Source organism: Lissotriton helveticus, chromosome 5_1, assembly GCF_964261635.1.
Source record: "Lissotriton helveticus chromosome 5_1, aLisHel1.1, whole genome shotgun sequence".
Lineage (NCBI taxonomy): Eukaryota > Metazoa > Chordata > Amphibia > Caudata > Salamandridae > Lissotriton > Lissotriton helveticus.
In genome coordinates this window covers 1,918,229,570-1,918,253,710 of record NC_136065.1, presented here as the reverse complement: position 1 = coordinate 1,918,253,710, position 24,141 = coordinate 1,918,229,570, and the positions used below count along the sequence as shown (strand labels likewise).

At 42.1% G+C, this 24,141-nt stretch overlaps 1 protein-coding gene across 10 annotated transcripts in view; it reads right to left on the bottom strand.

Annotated features, from left to right (window-relative positions):
* Nucleotides 1-24,141, bottom strand: part of SMARCE1 (SWI/SNF related BAF chromatin remodeling complex subunit E1) — a 140,766-nt gene that overhangs the window by 71,239 nt on the left and 45,386 nt on the right. For 3 of the 10 annotated variants that reach the window (XM_078645502.1, XM_078645505.1, XM_078645503.1), the window contains exons 4-8: nt 22,788-22,892; nt 18,851-18,931; nt 18,345-18,476; nt 16,837-17,008; nt 1,246-1,406 (exon numbers count right to left, since the gene is read on the bottom strand). In XM_078645502.1, the coding sequence (XP_078501628.1) occupies nt 1,246-1,406; nt 16,837-17,008; nt 18,345-18,476; nt 18,851-18,931; nt 22,788-22,892 (651 nt within the window). Of the gene's footprint in view, nt 1-1,245; nt 1,407-16,836; nt 17,009-18,344; nt 18,477-18,850; nt 18,932-19,825; nt 19,889-22,787; nt 22,893-24,141 lie in introns of all 10 variants that reach the window. The other 7 variants (XM_078645508.1, XM_078645510.1, XM_078645509.1 and 4 more) reach the window with 3 other exon arrangements.

Genomic DNA, 24,141 nt, shown 5'->3' with positions numbered 1-24,141 from the left:
TATTGCCACTGTGTGTACAACAACTACATCCACATAACCTTCTGATAAGCCTAACTGCTCGCCCAACCTCTGTCGGAAGGGGTTGGGGGGCCCTCTACTTCCTCTCCATGTTTCACCAAGCACGCCTGAATCTTACAAATGGAACCCAGGACCCTTCAAGTTTTGTACCATCCACAGGTGCACACACGCCCAGTGCATGTATACAACCTACACACAGTGCACAGCACTGTAACTTTCATGTCCTGTACCCCTCATAGGTGCACACAAACTCAGTACATGCATTTCCCATGCAGGCACTGAACAGTACTAAATTATCCCTGTATTGTATCCCTCCCAGGCACATATACACTCAGCGCAGAGACATCATTCCTTCGCTGCTAAGCACTTCACAACACACTGATTTAGGCTAAGGGTGAGTTAAGCACACAGCAGCTAAATTTAAAAATCAGTGAGCCTGTAGGCCTCACTTAAGTGAGGCAGATTAAAAAGGACCTGCTCCCTCCTACTGATCACTACACAGTTTGCTGCCATCACCACACTTGTGCTGCTTAACCCTTGGTGAAGGCCACCACTATCAAGGAGAGCTTTGGGAGCCCCTCCTGGTTCAACAACACCACAATCTCTGAGGCAGGCAGATGTCATGGTGCCCATGCATAATCTGTGTTTGTCTATGACGAAAAACTAAGCATTAGGGATCCAGACATCAGTACATTTGGGCACTGAGGGCAGGGGGGCATGCAGAAGACTTTTCCTTCCCAACATCACTATAGCAGTCAATCTTTTCGGAATGGGTATAAGTGAATGTCTTTGCATATCTAGTATGCTGCTAGGACTGCCAGGCATTCTATGAATACTCTTAAAGCAACTGTTATTCCAAAAGGTAACATTTCCAACTGGTAATCTATTCCTAACATTACAATGTTGATATAATTTCTGTGAGCCAGATGTATTGGTATAGAATAGTATGCATCCTTAGTTGACTGTAGCCAGAAAGCCATCCTGCTCTAGTGATGGCCTGACTTCTTGGAGAGTCATCATTTGGACTTTCCCAAATAAAACTATGATAGGACTCAACTTAAGTACTTACATTTCCAAAAAGGTCCATTCCTTTCTGCTTCTTTCGAGTAGGAGGGTCGATTATATGTTGCGATAGCACAATCAGCAGACATGTTTAGATATGTCCAAGCACTATACCTCACAGCTACAGCTCCAAAAATTCTCTAATGAAATGAAAAACATATTTACCTGATGAACCATGAGGGACTGAACCTGACGTTTAAGGACTTGCATTCTAGCTGTGGTGACGACAGAACGGACATCAGGCACAACACTTTCACTCAGGATCTCGCTGATAAGACGGTGGTTGCGTTGAAAACGTGAAATAAAAAGGGACAGTAGTAAAAGAGCTACTTTTTAAAATGACCTCTGAAAAAGCATTGAATGCATCCAACATCATAATAGGATTCTCACAGATCTGGAAATGTTCTGGGGGAAGTAACCCCACATTAAGAACACCACTATTAAAGATAGTGACCATAATATAATGGCTCGTCAAAAATGTAATTGTGCAAAACAGCATCATCCTATACCCGTGTTCAATCTAGATACATACAGGTACTTCCAGACACTCAATCCTTCTCTAAAAATATCACCTGGGAAAATCTTCAAAATAGTACAAAACTATTTATTCACCCTTCATATACATCTTGAGTCCGCTATTCTCACTGACTATTCAAAGGAGAAAAAACCCTCCTTCTTGCTCTACCCTCCCTGCCACATTAGCAGCAGAGATTCATTTATATTTATTTTTGGTTTTGTATAGCGCAGACTTAAAGTTGCGGTGGCAGAGCACTTAATACAAGTTAAGAGGAGGAATTAAACAGTTACTGTAAACATGGGCCCAAAGTAAGCATTCTCAAAGAACCAGAGGAACTAGATGCATCTTCCGGATTCACTGCAATGTTGAACAGAATTCACGGGCAAATGGACTTGATGCTTTAAATCGGGGTGTCAAATGCATGTCCTGTACGGTCAGCTCCTTGCCACATTTTCTGAATAACCAGAGACTATGGAAGTTGGGATCATTTAGAAAGTTTATGGTAGATAAACAAGCAATAGATCTAAATCTTCCTGGATCTACACTGAGCACCCTAAGAACCCACGGAATTAGAAGAGCTAGGAAACATTTGGTGTCCACTAAATGTCTAGTCATCGAGTTAGCACTTTATTGAATCTTTTTCATAGTTTAACACAGCAATCTGGAAGACCACTGAAATGCACCACAGTGTAGAAATTGCATTCAAATATATAAATATGTGAGCTATTGGTCCCTAAAAATAGCAGTTATTTAAAACTGAATAATAATACTATTCAGATTCTAATCATAATTACAAGATCATAGATTACAATATTTGCCAGCCTATTAACCAACTAAGTATTCGACTTACGCAACTGAAATTTAAGTATGTAATACTCAGGCATGCGTTCGTAGAATTGAAGAGAGGTTATCTCTACCTAGGCCTCAATTACAAGCTATGTGTAATGGATTCAGGTTATTTACCACACTGTAAAGATCATTATCCCAGGGTAGGGTGTTTACAGGGTGTAGTAAACACCTCCTATTTAACTGCCATTATGAAAAAGAGGTATAACAAGGGCCACTGGAATTATACGATTGTGCAGCAGCCACATTTTTCACATAATTGTAAATTTGCCACATAATCTGCAGATTTTAACAAAAAACAATTGTTTCTCAACGGTTTTGAAAAAAAACAATTGTTTCTAGCTCACACGGTTAAAAAATTACTACAAATACAGAGACATGTTGCCACGCAGTGTAAGGCCTTTCTAAAAGGCTGACTGGTCACCGTTCCGCAGCTAACTGCCATATTTGGATGTTAAACTGGTACTAATGAGGTGTAACTAATGCTCAGTGTTCACAAGTTTAAAAATGACAAAATAACGAATATCATAAATGTGCCTCATAATTTGCTTTTTTCTTGCTGCATAATTTACTTAATTCTGTCACATAATTTTACCCTCCCCTGCTGCATAATTTTAGTGGGCCTGGATATAACATGTTTTATCTGTTTTTAACACACTGAATTTCACTGGATTCACCATTTTTTTGAATTTCCCATTGCTCCTAGATACATTTCAGCACATATCTGCCAAAATCTATCGGTGTAAAAGTGTGAGGGCATGTTAATAATCAGACAAATAATCATTTTGATGCCTGTACAAACTCCTATTTGCACAGGGATCAGCATTTATTTGTGAATTTGTAATGAGGGTCGTACCGGAGAAAGCGCCACTTTGGTAAAGGTCAAATTAGCCATGCAGGAAGATCTAGGTGCACTAAACAGAGCTAGAAATGTCTCTGCAATATTCTACCATCACGCATTTATAAAAAAAAAATCATTTTATTCTGAAAAACGGGTCTAGAATATTCAGATGGACTTGGATGAAGCTAGCAAGGAAAGCTTCGGTCTACACAAACACTTGCTCCGAGAGGTGTGGTTCCTAAAACCTGAGAGAGTCACAACACTTAGATGCTGGTACCAGACTTAGCTACTGCCCTAATAAAGACTTTTTCAAGTTTACTATGCTCATTAGAACCAGTGATGAAGCACTACAGAAAACCTGGATTAAGGTACAACTTCCTTAAGCCAAACAAATCCTCGACCACACAACAGGTCTCTGGAATCGGAGGAACATTTGAAAAGTACAGATCAAACATACTTCGATCCATGTCCACAAACAAAAATGTAAATGATCGGAACCTTTTGTTGTACCAGTTTCTCCTCAACCCAGGCACAATGCATCTAGGGATTACCCCTGCAAATAGTGCATCAGGGATCGACTTAAAGATGTTATGACACCTTCATGTCTCAAAGAGCTCCAATTGAGCCTCAGCCACTAGAAGATATCTTCTTCTGGTTACTGCATTTGCCTGTCTGGGTGTGTGGTTATGGCACCAATTTACCTACATCTGAACTAAAAGCATGTTAACAATGCCTTGTAATTGTCGATTGTCAAGCATGTCCGGGAGGGGGCTTAATGAACAGATGCAAGGAGGCAGAGAGAGTAGTTTATGACAGCAGAGGATGCCACATGAAATTTGAAAGTTTGGGTAAATGGCGGTCATATCATGGACTAAAGGATGATCCTGGTGACACCAGGAAACGAGATTCCAACACGGTAATATTACCAACAAGCATTTACAATGCAACGGTCTCGCCTTTGCAAAAGTTAGCGCTTTTGGCATTGTAAATGACAAATGTTTTATTTATGTGTTGGTTTTGGAAACAGATAAATAAATGGCATTGTCATGAGCAGTAGAGAGTGAGTAGTAGAGAGTGAGTAGTAGAGTGAGTAGTAGAGAGTAGTAAGTGAGTAGTAGAGTGTGTAGTAGAGAGTAGTGAGTGTGTAGTAGAGAGTGTGTAGTAGAGAGTAGTGAGTGTGTAGTAGAGTGTGTAGTAGTGAGTGTAGTAGAGAGTAGTGACTGTAGTAGAGAGTGAGTAGTAGAGAGAGTAGTGAGTAGTAGAGTGTGTAGTAGAGTAGTGAGTGTGTACTAGAGTGTGTACTAGAGTGTGTAGTAGAGAGTGTGTAGTAGAGAGTGTGTAGTAGAGAGTGTGTAGTAGAGAGTGTGTAGTAGAGAGTGTGTAGTAGAGAGTGTGTAGTAGAGAGTGTGTAGTAGAGAGTGTGTAGTAGAGAGTGTGTAGTAGAGAGTGAGCAGTAGAGAGTGAGCAGTAGAGAGTAGTGAGTGTGTAGTAGAGTGGTGAGTGTGTAGTAGAGTGGTGAGTGTGTAGTAGAGTGGTGAGTGTGTAGTAGAGTGGTGAGTGTGTAGTAGAGTGTGTAGTAGAGTGTGTAGGAGAGTGTGTAGTAGGGAGTGTGTAGTAGAGAGTAGTGAGTGTGTAGTAGAGAGTGTGTAATACAGAATGTGAAGTAGAGAGATTGAAGTAGAGAGATTGAAGTAGAGAGATTGAAGTAGAGAGATTGAAGTAGAGAGATTGAAGTAGAGAGTGTGGAGTAGAGAGTGTGGAGTGGAGAGTGGAGAGTCTGTAGTAGAGTGTAGTAGAAAGTAGTGAGTGTGTAGTAGAGTAGTAGAGAATGTGTAGTAGAGTAGTAGAGAGTAGTAGAGGGTGTGTAGTAGAGTGTGTAGTAGAGCGTGTGTGTAGCAGAGTGTGTAATGTAGAGTGTGTAATGTAGAGTGTATAATGTAGAGTGTGTAGTAGAGAGTGTAGTAGAGAGTAGTGACTGTAGTAGATAGTGTGTAGTAGAGAGTGTGTAGTATAGAGTGTGTAATGTAGAGTGTGTAATGTAGAGTGTGTAATGTAGAGTGTGTAGTAGAGAGTGTAGTAGAGAGTAGTGACTGTAGTAGATAGTGTGTAGTAGAGAGTGTGTAGTATAGAGTGTGTAGAAGAGAGTAGTGGCTGTAGTAGTGAGTGTGTAGAGAGTGTGTAGTAGAGTGTGTAGTAGAGAGTAGTGACTGTAGTAGAGAGTGTGTAGTAGTGTGTAGTAGAGAGTAGTGACTGTAGTAGAGTGTGTAGTAGAGTGTGTAGTACAGTGTGTAGTAGAGAGTAGTGACTGTAGTAGAGAGTGTGTAGTAGAGTGTGTAGTAGAGAGTGTGTAGTAGAGAGTGTGTAGTAGAGAGTGTGTAGTAGAGAGTGTGTAGTAGAGAGTAGAGTGCGTAGCAGAGAGTAGTGACTGTAGTAGAGAGTGTGTAGCAGAATGTGTAGTAGAGAGTAGTGACTGTAGTAGGGAGTGTGTAGTAGAGAGTAGTGACTGTAGTAGAGAGTGTGTAGTAGAGAGTGTGCAGTGATTTGAGTTTTACATCAAATTAAAAACGGGAACGGAACAAACTCATCCTATACATTTTTGTGGTAGGTGCCCACGCATATAGGGTTAAATGATGCGTTAGATGCCACAGGTCCCACCAACACGCTTCCTTTATGATAGGAGAATGCCCAACATCACGGAGATTTGCTCTCTGCTCTTCCCGGATATTTGTATTTTCAAATATATAATGTTATCCTGCTAAACGAAGACGATGCTCAAACTATAAAAGAAGAGGGTTTCACAGATATGTTAGTCCTTCCGGGCAAACGAAATGACCCAAAGAAAGATCAAGTGACAGTTTAGAGCTCCAAGTGAGTCTTAATAAAATCAGTGTCTGGAACGCATAGCATCAAAGACGAGCGGGGCATCAAACTGCAGTGTCATTCAATCAAAGCTTCAAGGCTTCTGAGCGCTAGCCGAGAATTATTTTTTGTGAAGCACTAATCACTGTGGAAGGTGCCCCTGCTATCCCAGATGTGAGAAGTCAGTCTGATATAAAAATAAGCAGTATTTGGAATGAATGTATTTGGCAGGGGGAAGGTGGGGCGGCGCAAGACCGTACTGACGAGTGAACAGGAGCCATTTTGTACCGAGTGATTCTGCCTGTGTGCATGTAGACAAACCAGGCAGCAGCATGAGCATGTGATTCGGTAAATAACGAGAGTTCGTCAAAATAGGACGGCCTCTTTAAAAAAGGTGTCGTTCTTTAAAATGTGAAGGCTTGGTGTTAATGCTGCACGTTATCGCTCTGCACTGAGGTTTTCTACAACTGGTAGCGCACATATTTCAAAGTGTTTTCATACACAAAAAAGAAGAAAAAAAACACTTTGCGTTGTTGTAGCTGCTGCTTGCTACATGTTGGAATGTGTGTTCCAGCGGAGTTTCTTCAAGTTCCCGCGACGACCCGGAAGCGGTTGGGCAGCCGGCCAATCGCAGCCCGGCCCCAACCGGAAGTCCCGCCCCCATCGCGGCGCGAGAGAGAACCCACTGTCCGAGGAGCCCCGAGGGCTCCTGATCGAGTCCCGGTCCCGAGATGGGGGACCGGGTGAAGAGCGGCCGGGCGCATGAAGAAGGCGGGGCTCTCATGTGGTGAGAGTGCCCCGCAAAGCGCAACCGCCGCCCGAAAGGCACGCCGAGCACCGCCAGAACAGGTGAGTGTGTTGCGGAGGAGGAGGGGTGAGTGGGGGTGGGGTGTGCGCGTGTGTCTGTTGTAGTGTGTCTGTGCGTGCGTGTGTCTGTCTGCGCGTGTGTCTGTTAAAGGGGGGGTGCGTGTGTGTGTGTGTATGTGCGCATGCGTGCGGGAGCCTTTCTGTGCATGGGAATAGCAGGCACGGCGACGCGACGTGCGCGCTCACGAGCTACAATCTCCAGGAGGACAAGCTCGTCACAGTCTGCTGTCCACATTCCCCTACATTCCCCGGAAAGTGGCGACATAAGTTGTCTCCCTAGACAGCAAAAGCTTCGCTTTTGCTTTCGTCTAGGCGAGACCTAAAAAGGGGGACGCTTCACTGGAGCATGGAGACGTACTGGGGGTGTTCTGCTTGGGTGCTGATTGGGGTCTGTGGGGAAAAGGCAGTGGGGAACAATCAAAAATATCCCCCCCCCCTTTAAAAAATGCCTTGTAGTTTGAACTGCTTAGACGAACTAAATGTGAAATATCTTCCAAATTGAGGGTAAAATACTCCACAATATTCAACCCACTCATCCAAGCAAACCATGGGCCCTCCGGCCCTCACAAGACAGCCATAAAGGACCCTGTCATTTTTTGGTTCGGACTATCTCATTGACGAGCACTAACATTTTAGTCCATTACTACTTATTATAATTCAAGTACACATTTCCATCCTTCTATCTTTTTAATCCATCTTTTATTTAAACTTGCCTAGGAGCTTTTAGGTAGTTTATTTCTTGAACTGGGCTACACTTACTAAAATAGAGTTTAACTTGGTATTATTTTCTTTTTGGGAGGGGCGAGACATGTGGTGCAGGACAGGAGTCACATCTTACATGAAAACTGTGACCTCATAAACTAACTTGAAATACCCTACGTTTGTTAAATAAGTTGATTTAGATTTGTGATCTAAAATGTTTAATTATTATGCACTCTGGAACAATAAAAATACTAAACAGAAATGCAACTAACTACCACTGACGCTGATCACAAGCACTAAGCAATTTAATCAGATTCTTGCCAGAAAGGCAAGATGTGAAAAAGGACCAAAAGGGCATGAAAATATGATAACAAGCATTTACAATGCAATGGTTTCGCCTTTGGAAAAGTTAGACCTATTGGCATTGTAAATGACAACATTTGTATTTATGTGTTGGTTTTGAAAACAGATAAATAAATGGCATTGTCATTTACATTGCCATTAGCTTAATCTCTGCACTCCCTAGCCCTCCCTAGTCACTCTGCACTCCCTAGCCCTCCCTAGTCACTCTGCACTCCCTAGCCCTCCCTAGTCACTCTGCACTCCCTAGCCCTCCCTAGTCACTCTGCACTCCCTAGCCCTCCCTAGTCACTCTGCACTCCCTAGCCCTCTGCACTCCCTATAGCACTCTGCACTCCCTAGCACTCTGCGCTCCCTAGCACTCTGCGCTCCCTAGCACTCTGCACTCCCTAGCACTCTGCACTCCCTAGCACTCTGCACTCCCTAGCACTCTGCACTCCCTAGCACTCTGCACTCCCTAGCACTCTGCACTCTCTACTCAGCACTCACACTCAGCACTCACACTCACTACTCTGCTCACTCACTCTGCACACTCACTCTGCACTCTGCACTCTGCACTCACACTCACACTCTGCACTCAATTTTATCAAATACCGAGGAGAGGGGACTGCCTGGAGTGTGCTTATGTGGAGAGAGAGAGGCCGCATGCAGCGTGCTTATGTGGAGAGAGAGGCTGCCGAAAAGGAAATGTTATCAAATACCGAGGAGAGGGGACTGCCTGGAGTGTGCTTATGTGGCGAGAGAGAGGCCGCATGCAGTGTGCTTATGTGGAGAGAGAGGCTGCCTGGAGCGTCCACTTCCATGGAGATCGACCCGTCCGCCCCAGCTCCACGAAAAAATGGCGGTCGCATTGCCGAGAAAAAAAATAAATAAACACGCCCACCGCCGCATGACGTAGGCAAAAGGGAAAAATTCTACGGAACGCCCACCAATCGCCTCGGTGAATGACGGACGCCTCTCTCTTCCAATGGCTAGCCTCCATTTATGGAGCTAGCCAATGGAAGACAGAGGCGGGAATAAGCCACATATTTGTAAACAAAAGTTTTTCGCCTGCGCCATAAGTGTGGCAGGGTATGCTCAGACGTGAGTCCCTTGCTCACTTTGCCACTGGATTCAAGCAAGCCGGGCTGAAGACGGCTGTAATGCCAGAAACCGGTCCTCGGAAGCTTGTTTCCGGTCCAGGGAAGGCATGGCTTGGCAGTTCGGGCTGGACTATTCCCATGAGGCACAGTGTCAGACTGATTTGCATATAGCCATGTCTGAACTGGGGTGGCAGAGTGGGCTAAAGAACGGTGATGGATCAAACCCAGATCTTTTGACTGGGTGTGTTTGATTGGTTCAGATGCTCCGTCCATCACCACCCCCTTTTGTACCGCTCTTGTCAATCCAGGCCTCATCAGGACTATGAGGGCAAAATATAATTCATACATTCCGTTTCCATGTATGAAAATCGAGAACACAATTCTCCACCGAACGGCTTCAGTCAATCAAACTTCTATCCCGGAGTGCCCCAATTACAGACTTAGGCAGCTGTATAAATTCATCTGGTCAATCCTGAATTAAGATCCTTTATATTAACAGGCAGAAATCACTTGTCTTCGCCAAACTCCACGGAGTTAAAACACAGCTCAGCAGAATAGGCAATGCGGCTCCAGTGCCTTCTCTCATGGAGGAAGTGAAGAAAAACAAACGCATTCAGAATTGTTAAAATGCCTGGAATCAGGCCATGTGATCTTTATTATATTAAGTAGTCCAACGGCCACTTACCGAATGGCTATTAAGGGGGTTTCCAGTCTGTCCATAAGGCAGAAAAATATTTAACTGAGCCTAAATCTGAAAGGAAGTTAGTTTAAAGCATACGAGACACGACCTGAAATTTAAAGATGCAAAACCAGATGAAAAGTTCTCCTCCGTGCTGAACATGGAGGGTGTGTTCAGAAAATAAAAGGCTCTGTCTGAGATATGAGAGATGGGATGTGGTACCTGGAACCAGTGTCCTGGCTGACACCAGGCTCTCTACAGTCTACCCTTAATTTATTTATCTGTTTATTTATATAAAACGTTTTATATTGGGCAAAACCCTTGCGGGTATCAGAGCGCTTTACAAGATAAGGCAATGAAATACAACTCTTTAAGAATAGTAAAAGTTCATATGATGTCGCAGGGAACCAATCGCTCAAGGAGCAGAGAACTGATGATCTACTTCAAAAATGTGTTCATTAACAAGAGTTTGACTTTTTTCTTGAAGGAGGAAGTGGAGGGAGTCAGTCTTATCAGAAGGAGAGAGTTCCAAATTCTGGGAGTGATGCCCGAGAAAGATCTGTTGTAGGTTTACTTCATGTCGGATAATAAACTTGCATTGAAATTATGCTTCATGTCCAATTCAACACAATTCAGCACAATGCTTTTTGCACAGTCATTTACCCTAAAGCAGAAGGTCTTCAAACTAGGGGGGGGGGGTTGCATTAACTAATGTCAGGGGGGAGCGCCAGTCTCTAGCCAACAGTAGAATCATGCTTTGTTTTAAGTGTTAAAAACATGAGTGGCAGAAAGCCACTTTGTAAGGGGCCATAAAGAACAACTTTTGTCATTTATATCCTGAATGGAAGTATGATTAAATCGGGGTAACAGAGCTTAACTGCAATGTTTACATATGTTTAAACATATTTAAACATTGTCAATTTAGCAGAATGATTATGAAAAAAATGTAGGGGTCCCAAGGAATTTTTTTTTCGTTTTGAACAGGAGGGCCTGCCCTAAAGTGAAGTGTAAATGGTACCCTTTCGTTGCTGCGAAAAATGGCTTTGGGCTCTGAATCCTTCCACCTCTAACATGAGGAACAAAGGATACATGGGAGGCGAACTGAGTAAAAGTAGCCTTGAGTTCACATGCTTACACCAAGCACTGTTTGCGTTCGCAATGGAGCTCAAACCCCCGCTTCAATATAGAAAAGCTAAGTCGCTGTGTGTCCGTCAGCAAAAATAAGGTGCCACAGGGATAAAAGGAAAGGAGTGACGTCGCTCAGTGTTCGGTTGCACAGAGTATTCAACTGTGCTGAACAGCTTAACATGCTTAACCCCTTCAGCGTGCATGACAAAGCCAGCTCGTCATGGGCGTTACCTGCGCTACGCGCATGACGAGCTGGCTTTGTCACGTAATGCTCGATTTTCAAAATCGCAGCGCGCAGCGGGAAAACCGCTAGCGCGCATGCGGTTAAAGAGTCTAAAACAACGTCCACGCCACCACCTACTGTCATCAAAGTCCACACAGCCTCTAGGAAATCAGTCTGGCTCTGCATTACGGGCTGTGCAGGGCAAAAAAGCACGGCCGCTAACCCATCACATCTTTTCAAATGAAAGGTAAAATTAGAGGACTTCAGTTCGCACAATCAACCTAAAACGCCCTCCCTCATCTTCCGCGTATGTCACAGTACCCAACAGGGTTACAGGAGTGCCACAAACTAACACTATTCACAAAATCATATGTCTTTTTTCGCAGACTACGACAAGGATAAAACATAATAAAATAAGGGCATCTCTGGACAGAACAAGTCTCCAGCTGTTGGGCAAGACAGACGAGCAGACCACCCTTGATGTTTCAGGATGTAGGATCGACCCGTCCGCCCCAGCTCCACGAAAAAATGGCAGCCGCATTGCCGAGAAAAAAAAAAAATAAACACGCCCACCGCCGCATGACGTAGGCAAAAGGGAAAAATTCTACGGAACGCCCACCGATCGCCTCGGTGAATGACTGACGCCTCTCTCTTCCAATGGCTAGCCTCCATTTTTGGAGCTAGCCAATGGAAGACAGAGGCGGGAATAAGCCACATATTTGTAAACAAAAGTTTTTCGCTTGCGCAGCTGTTCGCAGGCGAAACCTAAAAAGGAGAAAAGTAATATTGCAGTTTTCACCGGCCCGTACAGTCTAACATTATACGTTGTGCATTCAGTTAATGACAAACATGTCTTACATGACAAATATTATAATTAAGGCTCCCGGTTTTCCGTTTAAACTGGTTTTTACATATAAGTATAGATGGAAAAATATTTTTCTTTCGTCTGCATTTATAAATAGAAAAATACAACCAAATCAGATTCTTGGATTCCGAGAATTGATCGGCAATCCGGGCTCCAGCCCAGGGTTGTCTTGCCACGCCCCTCTTCCTGATTGCAGTGTATGCCTGCCCGCATTAACACCTGCTGGGCAATTAATCTTTAGTAGGTGCTGGAATTTCCTTCCTAGGAGTCTTGCATTGACCTCTGACCTCCCCACCATAGTTCTGATTACGTGCCTGTTACATCCTTTCAGCCAATAACGTTTGGATCGAAGCGTCACCGCATGGGTGTGTCTACACTTCTCTAGCCCTGCCCATACCTTTTTGTCCTTTATTTCTAGGCCTCATCAACATACGTTCTCCTTTTTGCCTTCACTACGACCACCATCGGCTCACCCTGCTTGATGAAATACATTTGCCAAACGCCATTTGCTTTCAGCCCTCGTACTTGCTGCCTGCCAGCAATCAGCTGATCCTTCAACATCTCTGGAGCTCCGGCTCTCTAGAGAGCGCTGCACCAGCACCCCAGTCAGTTTTAGGTCACCGGTAAGTGAAAGGGTGGTGGGTGGACTTGTATTTTACTGTTTGCACTACTACAGCTGTTAAACTTTGAGGAGGAGGGGACGCAGTTAGTAGCGCGAGTAATTGCCGCTAATGTAAGACCGGCAGGAATGAGTGTGACTCAAAAACGTCAGGAAGACCAGCGGCATAAACATATTATGGAAATTAGTCGCATTAGCTTTCGGATAATTTCAGGCCTTAAATTAAAACTTTCCTCTGACTTGGCGCTGCATGAAAAAACACTAACATTCCTGAGAGATAGAGACAGCCGGGGCATATCTGTAAGACCTCTTGCAAGTTAAATCGTTTTTTTCTCCGCGGTGCGATGAACTGTGGCTGCAGCTAAACTGTGTGGAATTACAGTATTACAGTAAATTGTTCAATTGCTACTAGGCAGTAGAATGTAAAATAAGGTAAGTAAGACGCGTCCAATGTCTTCAAAGGAGAGACTGCTTAAGGAAAATGTGTTTTGCATTAGCAAAGGACGTACTTTATAAAAATGTGACTCAAAAGCTGCCAGCTCACATGGGTGGTGTTAGATATTTTAGGCTTCAGAAATGTGAGGGAAATAGAGCCCGGCAGGACTAATGCAAGGGTTCTTTAATTTATTTCTGAAATAAGAGCTTGCTGCTTCAGTGGAGGTTGGTTGCTCTCTCAGCTGTGGATAGTCAACGAGTACCACAGAGCATGCTGAGGGCAGGAGCATGGAACTGACAATAAGGTGAACGAGGCATCCAATATCTCTAATTTATCACAAAAGTAGACCACTCTTTCATGCTGTCTTTAGCCAGGTCACTTAAAGTTCACAGGTGCACTCATCTAAATTCTAAATGTGCTTACATCTAATAATCATGGCTAGTGACAGGGTTTTCAATATTGTAGAACAGCAGCAGCTCACTAATATCACTGCAAGTAATCTCATTTCTCATATGTGAGGTCCTGTTTTGATTTAACAGAAACGTTTTTTGTGGATGTTGCATGAAACATACACATTTGTCTTTCAAATGTCTGTAGCAGTCTCTCACACATTACCCACATTCAAAAGAAATCAACAGAAAATGCTATTTGTAGCAATCTGTTAAGACTTAGTTAAGATCATGAGGGCAAGTCTCTGTAGAAGAGCTTGCCCTGCAGGTGGGGCCTGAAGGGCTGTGCCCTGGGCCAGAGCCCACTTTGCCCATGCCTAAAAATGAAGTTTTTAAGTGCAATGCCAGAAGAGACACTTCATCACTCCCTCCTAGACTGGTACCACACGTTGCCTATCATGACAATATACCTACTTGCTCAGCTGGCCCCCTGTGTCTATTTTACAGACAATACACCCACTTGCTTAGCGTACCCCTGTTTTCTGTAAAGTAGATGCATACTTTTTTTGTGTGGGGGGAGGGGAGGGGTTTATATATTGCGAACAAGACTCAAGACAACGGGTATCAGGGCGCTTTACATGAACACCAGATTTCTTACAGATCGACACATTCATTTTTGTTAGGCACGGGGAGGCTAAGTGATTTGCACAGAACCACAGGATGTTGAGCGTTGTTGCCGAGAATCGAACATGGTTCCCCAGCTTCGAGGTCAACCGCTCTAGCCGTAAGCCTAGTTGTATACAATGTTCCGACTTCCATTGTTTCGTTTGGTAAATTCTTAAGTGTGTGTATATTTTCTAAAAACGAATGTAAAGATCTACAGCTTACTTAATGTTTAAAAGTGAAGATAAAATAGCAATTATATGAGCCTTTACCCATTACCTTAAATTAATCTGTTTGTGGGATTGGGGTTTTGAGGGTAAAAACAAAAAGACTCCCAATGAAGTTTTAAAATGGTGCCCTTTTGGGGTATTAATAGGATGGTGAGGGCAAACTGTGTGTAATGCTGATGACTTTCACTTACTTTACTGCTGCAGCTTGTGCTAGCTGCTAACCATGGCTGTTTCATCCTGGTCACATACAGTATTTTAAACATCAACCCAATGGCTGCTTAATTGTTAAACGCTTACATTTATAGACATGGGCCGCAAACTTAAGGACATTGATGATTACGTACAGGAGTATGCAGAATTTTAAGCCGTGGCCCTTAAAGAGATGAAAATGTTCACCTGCAAGTCATGTCGAACAAATGTTGACAATGAAAACAGGAAAGCGGATAATATTAAAGCTCAGCTGAGGAGTAAAACCCATGAGAGACTTTCTTCTCCAGTCGTAAAGAATGTAAAGTATGGAGCAAATAGGCTGCAGATATCCCGCACAAGGTTGTGAAAGCTCTGTGTGAAGATGGTGGAGAGCTGATTATGCAGCTGAGCCCTGCAGCAAGGACAATGTGCAAATCCAGCCAAATGAATGAGAAATTTCTTCCTCAAGTGTTTGAAACATAGCTTGGAAACATACGTCATGCTTTAGCACTTGTCACCATCTCTTTAACAATTTACGAAACCACAGAGGTGCATGGTGACCCAGCCACTGTAACATTGGTCACATATTACAGTGATGATGTAGAAAAGGGTCGCCGCCCAGCCTTAGTTGACATCACTGTATCTGCTAAAATTGCCTAAATTGGAAACAAGGTGCTTCAGAAGTTGGGTAAGTCATGGCATGAACTTGTTGCTATATTTTCTGATTCTGCATCTTACATGACAAAGGCAGTAAATGATTTGCACACTGCTCAGAGGGTTAATTTAATTCATGTAAAAGATCCATGTCATCTTATACATGCTGTTGTTTCCTATGCTCTGTCTCAGCCTGAGAACTGGGACATGTATAATTTTGTAATAAAAGCTGGGGCAGTAGTTAAGTATGCATGAAACGTAACGCATTTATTCTCAAGGACAAGTAGGCGGGATAATGAAATATCCAAGACCGGTTGTTGTGATACGATGGTTCAGCTGGTATGAGGGAGCAGTAAGACTTTTGGAAATATGGTACTACTTCTTTGCTTTTGAAACAATGAAGAAGCCACTGGATCCAAATTGGATTACATACGAAAACTACTTGGCCCCAATAGTGCAAACCACTAATCTTTCTATGTGTAGTTGTATTTCATTGTTAAAACTCTTACTTGTATTAACAACATTCAGAAGAAGCTCAAGTCAGAAAAATCACATGTCCACCACATACATTCAGCCATAGATGTTGACATGGCTTTGACATTGGAGCAAGACTATACGCAAGACCCAATGATCACCACTTTATTGCAAATGTTACCACACAAAAAAGCTAATTTCCTAATAAACGAGCAGATTACTTTGAAAGATGCACTGAAAAACAAGTGGGATGCTAGGAACATAACCGGGCAAATGAGATACAGCAATTTCTGGAAACGGGTCTCAATCCTGGATCCATTCAAGAAAGTGCAGTTTAGTCAGAATTTTAATGATTACAAAGATTTATTCATGTTGGTTGGAGCTTCTGATGGCATAATGAATGTTGTTGAAGAATTCAACAAATATTTGATGCACAATATTCCACAAAAAGAGATCAGTGCAATGACATAGTGGCATTCTCAGAGGCAACATTAGCCAACACTCTATAATTTTTTGTTGCATCTATCGGCCATTCCAGTTTCATCAGCGATTATTGAACGGGTTTTCAGTGGTCTTCATTTCATTAACAAACCAGAAAGAGCCTCAATGACCTCAGTGAAATGCACATGTGCTTGTATTACAATGGCATAGTTTTCAGATGACTGTATTGTGTTTACTTAATTTGGCGCATATTAACATATAGCTAAACCTATAACCGTGTGCACTGTCTATTTAAATAAATGTGGAAAAATACTAGCTGCAACGTCTTTACTCTCAACAAAAATAAATGCGGCTGTATACAGAAATAATGACAAAAATAAATATGAATACTGACGGAAATGTAAAAAAAAAAATACCATAATACCGGGAGTCCTAATTATAATCTGCTTCAGCCACTGATGCAGACAACATGTATATGGTTCCAATAAAGTGAAAAATGGGCATTATATAAAACAAGATGAGCATGCAACACTGAAATGGATGTGCACTAAAACCCTGTGTTGTGAACATGTGTTCCTGCCCTACTGTAATAATAGACTTGTTTCCAGCTCAACCTCATTGCCAAACCTCAAAATAACGGCTAGTTTAGAACCCTTCACAATACGAACATATGAAATACACATTTTACTGACCATCGGGGTCTTCTGCGGGTTGAATGCTCATGTACGGCTCGCCCTTCTCCATGCGGGACTGCCTCTGTCTACTTTCTTCCTCCAGTGCAGCCTCAGCTCTGCTTTTTGCATTGATATAGGCGAGATAAGCAGGAGAATTATGGTACGTCTTCATTGATTCATTGTACTCAATCTGAAAATGTAAACAGAAGAAAATAGCGTTAAATCCGTGCTATCAAGGCAGTACATGTTGCAGCCCCAAAAAACTGACTGGAACAGTCCCAGATTTTCTGCAATGAATACACCAATGATTTTTAATTTTTTCCATCATTTAATTTCAACACAGACCAATACCTCCATGGGCAACATAACAACTATAAAACATAAAATGTTCATTACAACCAAACATTTAAAACCTGAAGCCTTGCACATCTTACAGCACTGCAAACATTTAGGGGCATTTGGATTTCTATGGGTGCCCGAAATCTCAACACTAGGATGAGAAATAAACAGTTTCCAGCTAGGGGGTGTGAGAATAATTGGTCAGAAGAAAGCTTAGGATGTCAGACTAACAGAGGATATCGGACTACGGACCTCAGAGAATATCAAGACTTTAAATTTCCGGATTGGATCTGAACCCTCGTGGGATCAGAAAAAAAGGTGAAAGTACATCACTCAATTATAAACAATAACCAATTTGAAATACGTTAACGGGTGAAGAGCAGTCCCTGTCAAACCATACATATAGATGGAATAATGTGGCCATATCAAATAATGAAAAGTTAGATACACCCCGTTTTAATTGTGTAATCAGGACAACCTTCACACTTCAAAGAGTAATCTCAAAGAAAAAGAAAAATCACCAGGAAAATAAATAATAATTACCTCACAATCAGTGTTTTAGAATCATCCTGACTGTATCTATATTTGCTAGCTGGTAGCTCACTGCAATCCACTCAATTTTTACATCACTCTTTTACTGATACATATTCTTTTCTCTGTATCACGGATTTAGGTCCTGCATACAGAACTGCCTTAAGATGCTTAGTGCTGGAGCACCAAATACGTAGCGATTTGGAAATTAAGGAGTGTATTGCTGTTGTGCGAGACAGCTTCAGCCAGAGAAATAAATTACTTGGCTGTGACTCAGTCTCACCAGTTCTAAGGCTGAAGGTTGAAATATGCTTTTAAAGTGATAAAATAACATTTGCTTAGGTTTGGGGGCCTGTGTTGATGCTGAAGACTGTATATTTAACCCCACTCCCTACAGGGTGCAACTTGTTTTTTATCTGGTCATATAATCTCTTTATCTTGAAGGCTGCCTTGGGTGAATGGACAAATGGGACCCGATTTAATTTTTAGATTACAAGATCTGCTTAGATAACTTTCTTGTCTAAATCTGTAGGGGCGAGGTTTGCACTATATAAAAGGTAAAAAATTAAATGGGCTATGCCGAATAAAAGTCGGCATTGGGCTACGATAAGGAGATGGCAGATTATCTTCGTAACTAGTGAAAGGTCTCTCCGTACCTTTTCAGCTTCATATTCATTCAAGTACTCTTGCTTTTCCTCATCGGTAAGGTCTCGCCACATCCCGCCAATGATCTTTCCAATCTCCCACAGCTTCAGGTCAGGGTTGGATGCCTTCACCTGGTCCCAGACCTGGACAGAGACAGAAGGAGCTTTACCATCATCTTAAAATGCACTTGTCTAAAGCATGCTCCTGTTGGGTCTGTCAGAAAATACCGCACACAAACTGGTAGGTACAAGGCGGCACATATAGCTGCATTACTTTAAGGAGCAGTCAGGGGAGCTGTGCTCTGTCCTCTCTCTGTACGGGACTGGTCAAGGGGAGGGAGCCGAAAGTCTAATGGGCCCCAATTGTAGAGAGGATCCTTGTCCTCTGCTTGGCGAGTGTGTGGGTTACGGTCTCTAGCAGTACCTAGAAGCTGTTTAGTCAGTGTTTGGCAGCATACAAATTCCTACCCGGGCAACATGGATTAGTTTATACACTTGGTCCGTCAATTTACACCTACCTTTCTGCTGTACCTCATGTAGGGCATCAACGGCTTATCTGGCGGCTTAGGTGGTTTTGGAATGGTTATGCCAGAGGACGCCTGAAAGAGACCAGTAGGACATGTAATCAACAAAAGCTTTTTGAACCTGAAAGTCTTCTAACAGCTAAAGATTGCAGCTGTATTCCCACAGACATGTGCAACTCTCAGTTGACAGCAACTTTATAAATTTTTTGGTTGCTTGGATGCAGCTCCGCTGTAGTACATACTAGAAAGCGATAATACAGGGTGTATGGAATCTTAATGTATTTTGAAGCAAGGGAAGTGACTAAGCACAAGCATTTAAATTACACTTACAAAATACAGATGGGAAGACGCTGGAAACTGTATGGAATGAATGGACACCAAAAAAACAAGACTGGTGATACAGGCATAGAGTTTTTCTTCATCTATGCAAAAAGCTTAGTTATTTTAGCAGCATGCATGCAGCAGCTTTTATATAGTTACTGAAATCAAAGGGCAAGAATTTGAAAGCCCAGTAAACGGCCACAGAATACATCGGTCAACCATACCGACAGATCCACAAAATTGTTCAAGATATAAAAATCAGATGGGTTTATATTTAAAGCTACAAATATAAAGCTGGCTTACAGTGCTTTAATTTAATTTTTAATTAGATATTCTAGAGAAACCCAATTCAACTGAACTCATTTTATCCCCCTCCGAAGGGTTAAAAGTGGACAAGAAATCCTCCTTGTCTCCCTTGGAGAAGTTAATTGCTGAGTTGGCCCTCTGGGGATTCAAACCTGGGAGCTATAACTGGTGCACACAAAATGAGCTCTTGCTGCCCAAGAGCACAAGCTTGAAAACACAATGAATGTGTCTGATGTGGTTAAATAAGCAGCATGTTTTCTATTAAACAGCCTACATGTTATGCGGCTTTAGAGACGAAGGAACAGTAACACAACAAATGACGTTTCCACAAAAAGGACCTACCAATGATAGTGGCTTCGTTTCTGTCCTATTCTCTACCAAGTTCCAGTTAGTACTGTCTTTAGACTAGAAAAAAAGAAAGGGTTTTGCTTGGCCACATCAAGCGATCTAGAAAAATCTCCCCCCCCCACCTCCCCATGGGAACAATTCATTAAGACATACTACTTACAAACCACTCGGCGAATTGTTTATCTGGTAGGTCAACAGAAATTCCATAAACAGCCGCTTCATAGAACTACTACAAAACTTCTAGAGGCCTACTTCGAAACTGTTTCTTCTAAAGCACGCATGGGCACTTCACAGCTTAACTGGACAAAAACTGCATAATTATATTGACCTAAGACCCCATTTAAATAGGGAAAAGGTATCTGAACCAATGATACACAGTTTTTGCCCAGAGAGCTCTTTTACACAATTTACTGTTATTACTCTTAGGTTGGACACAGTTCTAAATGAAGTGAATTTCCAACTATTTCAGTACACACTGATGTTACATCTCCAACATACACACTTACGACACAGGTTATTTCAGAGGACACCTTTGATGCGACGGTAGTCCTCAACTCCAAAGACATCTGTTGTCAACCTCAGTATTGAGATCACGCAAATGGCAAGATATAGAACTGTAGGCGATAGACTGAAAAGCATACCAACCAAATGGTTCCTCTTTTTCCTTACCTGCAATCCAGGCTAGGACAAATGAAAAGTATTAAACCAGTTGCTTTTATTGATTGCTCATCATTCTCTTTCCAATAGAATAGTAGATTTGTAGTATCTTCAATGTGGGAATAACAAAATAATGGGAAGGGTGACAGGGAGCATCAGAACCTGCATGTGACTTGTAATGTAGTTCCCAATTTAGGAATTCATACAGGGTGATAGTTTCAGAGCTGGCTCAACTCCGAATAACATTTCAATGACAACGGTTACAAATTTAAATGTGGTTATGTCTGGTCATTAGGGAGAAACTTTTTTTTTTTAACTGCTTCCACTAGAAAGAATCACTCCTATTCTAGTCTGTGTTGCTCCTGGGATGGCAAAGTTTGGTACTGTAATCCCTATATTCTCTGTTCCTGACTATACAGATGAACTATAAAAGCCTTCAACTGACTACCAAATACATTAAAAGAGACGGACTCTAGCAGTAGTCTTTCACTACACCTGTCCCTAAATCTGGCTAATATGCTTCGCAGAAATACTCTCAACCAAGCCAATTTACTTCTAAAAAGGATCGATTTCTTTGATATTGAATAAAAGCCTCAAATAACATTTCCTCAAGACTATTTTTAGGAGCCCTCTAGAGATAGCTTTAGATGTCTGGTTTCAAGAGACCTCTTGTACAAAAGCATGGGCCAACTGTTTATCATTGGCAGGCTTCCATGACAATCTCATTAGCAGGATACTTTTGGGGTGGCTTACCTTCCTCGTGCGTTTCTCTCTCTCCTGGAGTGTAGTTTCTCTACCATCCTTTTGACTGGATAAACAGTTGCCCTCCATAGTTTACATTCATAGAATTTTTTTTATCATGCCCCGGGAGTACATCCATGTTCTTGCTCCACCCCATGTGCTGCTTTCCTCTTCACAATCCTGCCCCCCTTCGTTCCAAATACCATTAGACTTTTTTTTGTTTCTTTTAGCCACTTCACTACAACTTTCCCACAGCTCCCGACCCATTCAAGCACTTAGTTCCCTAACGATGCTTGGCTGTGATCGGCTTGTTCTTTCCAGTCTACACCTTACCCAACAACTCCTCCCAGTCATTTTCTTTTCGAGGATCGGCAATTTGCTCCTTTATAAATAATGTGTTTCCTCATGGTCATGCCGAGACCGCAGTGTTATATGTGTGTATGCATGGTGGCACATGCACACGTATGTCATCATGATGTGGCCAGAAATTGGGGGGGGCACGGGGGGGGGTCGGGTCTCTTTGCAGATGCTGTTTAGCACTGAAAATGTTTTTTTTTCCTTTTTGCTGATGCTGAATAGCACAAGAAACTAGCTTCGGCAAAGCCAAATAGTCAGCCAGTGTCTCTCATAGGTGAGACTGAAGCTTTGCTAATGCTTTTGGTATGATCAGATGTTCTGTTTTCCACAGCAGTTCTGTTTTTTCACCATCTGCTCCAGCAAAAGGCAGTAAATTTAGCATTTGTTCCAGTTTTCAGAGAAGATTGACAGAAAATAGAGGAATACCTGTTTTCATGTGTTACGGTGATGGAAAAGCTAGCATACAGAAAGCAATTTAATTAACAAATGATACAGAGAATAAAAACAGCATTTAAGTAGCCCTTAGTCCTTTGTAGGTCTTTGTTTTCTATGTTGGTGACATCTGACAAATAAGTGATTTGGTGTGTTTTGGGCGATGAAAAATTGTAGGTCTACTTCTATTGTTGGACAAGGTTGCGGCATTTGGTTTTCAAAGTCTGGTCAATCTACAATGCTGGTTTAATTTTGCAATACATTTCACAGTGAGTAAATGTTTGCTGTATAAGCTGAATGCATTATACTGATCTAATTAACCAGCTAGCTGAATGGTTGATTCAGACATTGCCATTCACTGAACAACTTGCTATACAAGCATATTTCAAGGATAGACATGTAAAGGCTGAGAAATTCACGCTAAATAAAAACTGAATTTCCTATCCTAATCGCTCTCTTTTGCACACAAAAGCTGCTTAACTCTTCGACTTCACCCTCTTTCAACATTTCTTCAACAACTTATTCATCCGCTTCCATGCCTTGTTTTTATCGTCATGCGCCCCCCCTCCCTACCCTCCAAGAGAACTCCATATCAACATGCCATAACATAGTAATTTAAGACGGTTGTGCTCATTGACTTTTTCTTTAAACATCAATTAGCTTGTGAAATAATCTGGAAGCAGCCATATTTATGGACAGCCTTAGCTGAGCTCAAGCCAGGCCGGATTCCAGGCTCGGCCTTTTAATGTAGTAGTTTTGAGTGTCCTACCGTAGCCCGGCTGTTGCTGCCTGCGTTCCCGCCCAGCCTGTAGTTGTTGTAGGCCAGATGGCTGTATGGATTGTATCCCACAAACCCTGGTGTGCTTGGAACTTGCTGATGGAAACAAATGAGACAAAAACACGGATGAGAAATGAGTTTCAAAGCAAGAAGCCAATGAAAATGGAGCAGCAGAAAGCATGTAAACGCAACTCAAAATTTAGACAAGCAATGATGCGCCACACATACATTTCGTAAATGTGTGGAATGTCTCTTTAAAATCCTTTTTAAGCGAAAAAGGTTTTAAAAAGGCAGGAAAAATGGCAGCATGTCAAAAGTAATTCAAACCTGGAAAAACTGCGTCTTTTAAAGCAGCAGAACCACCAAAACCTGAACTGAATCTCCAAGAAATTAGCATACAATCGTAGCATGCATCTAGTGTTACCAGAATTTGTAGTGCATTCCTAAGAAAAGAAAAATATGCATTTTAAGTTTTAAAATTCTTCGCCAAATCAACCCCTAGCATGCCTACAAATATATATCCCCAGCACAGAATCTGTTTAATGTAAGATGGCTTACAACTCTCTTCAAACACCAAGACCACGCTAAACCTTTTTTTCTCGTCACAAAACCATGAATTATATTCCTGAATTGCAATCCGTTAGGACATAAGAGGGGAGGGGCAGCAAGGATCAATGCAGATGGAGAGGAGTACCAGGAACATTCAACTTAACTCGCAGTTTTGGTAAGACTGCCGCTTTATTGAAAAACAAAAATTAAATACAGTAACGAAGGGTACAGAGGTAAATACTTAAAAAAAAAAAATCCCCACTGACAACAAAATGGATGGACTTTACAGAGAGCACAATTACAGGCTGGCAGGTGGCGTTGCTCTTTTGGAGAATTCCTTTAAGTCTGTACTTCTGTGTACTGATGTTTTAGACAGAAAAATAATCAGCAATTCTGCACACCATCAAGTCAGAATGCAAAAAGTTTTTATCATAAAACCATAGCACCAAAAAAGGAAACAGAAGCATGTCTAAATGCCCATTTTACCTACAATTTCAGAACCCAATACTACGTTCTAAGTGGTCAAACTCTTCCCAACCATCAGAGGATTGATCACTTTATGAGTGGGTAAAGTGAGCATGGAGGGTGGTGAGCCAGCTGCAACCACTGTTTTTCAGAACAGAATTGTAATAAATATTTACTTTGCTTACTTGCCAGCATCACACAAAGAGAAAACATATTTTGAAAGGTCAACAAAAGAAAAATAATTTTGTAAGAGATTGGTTTAGATATATCTTTCTATACCAATCTAAAACAACTCCTTTGAACTGTACTGTTGGTCAGTAGTGGAAGTGCT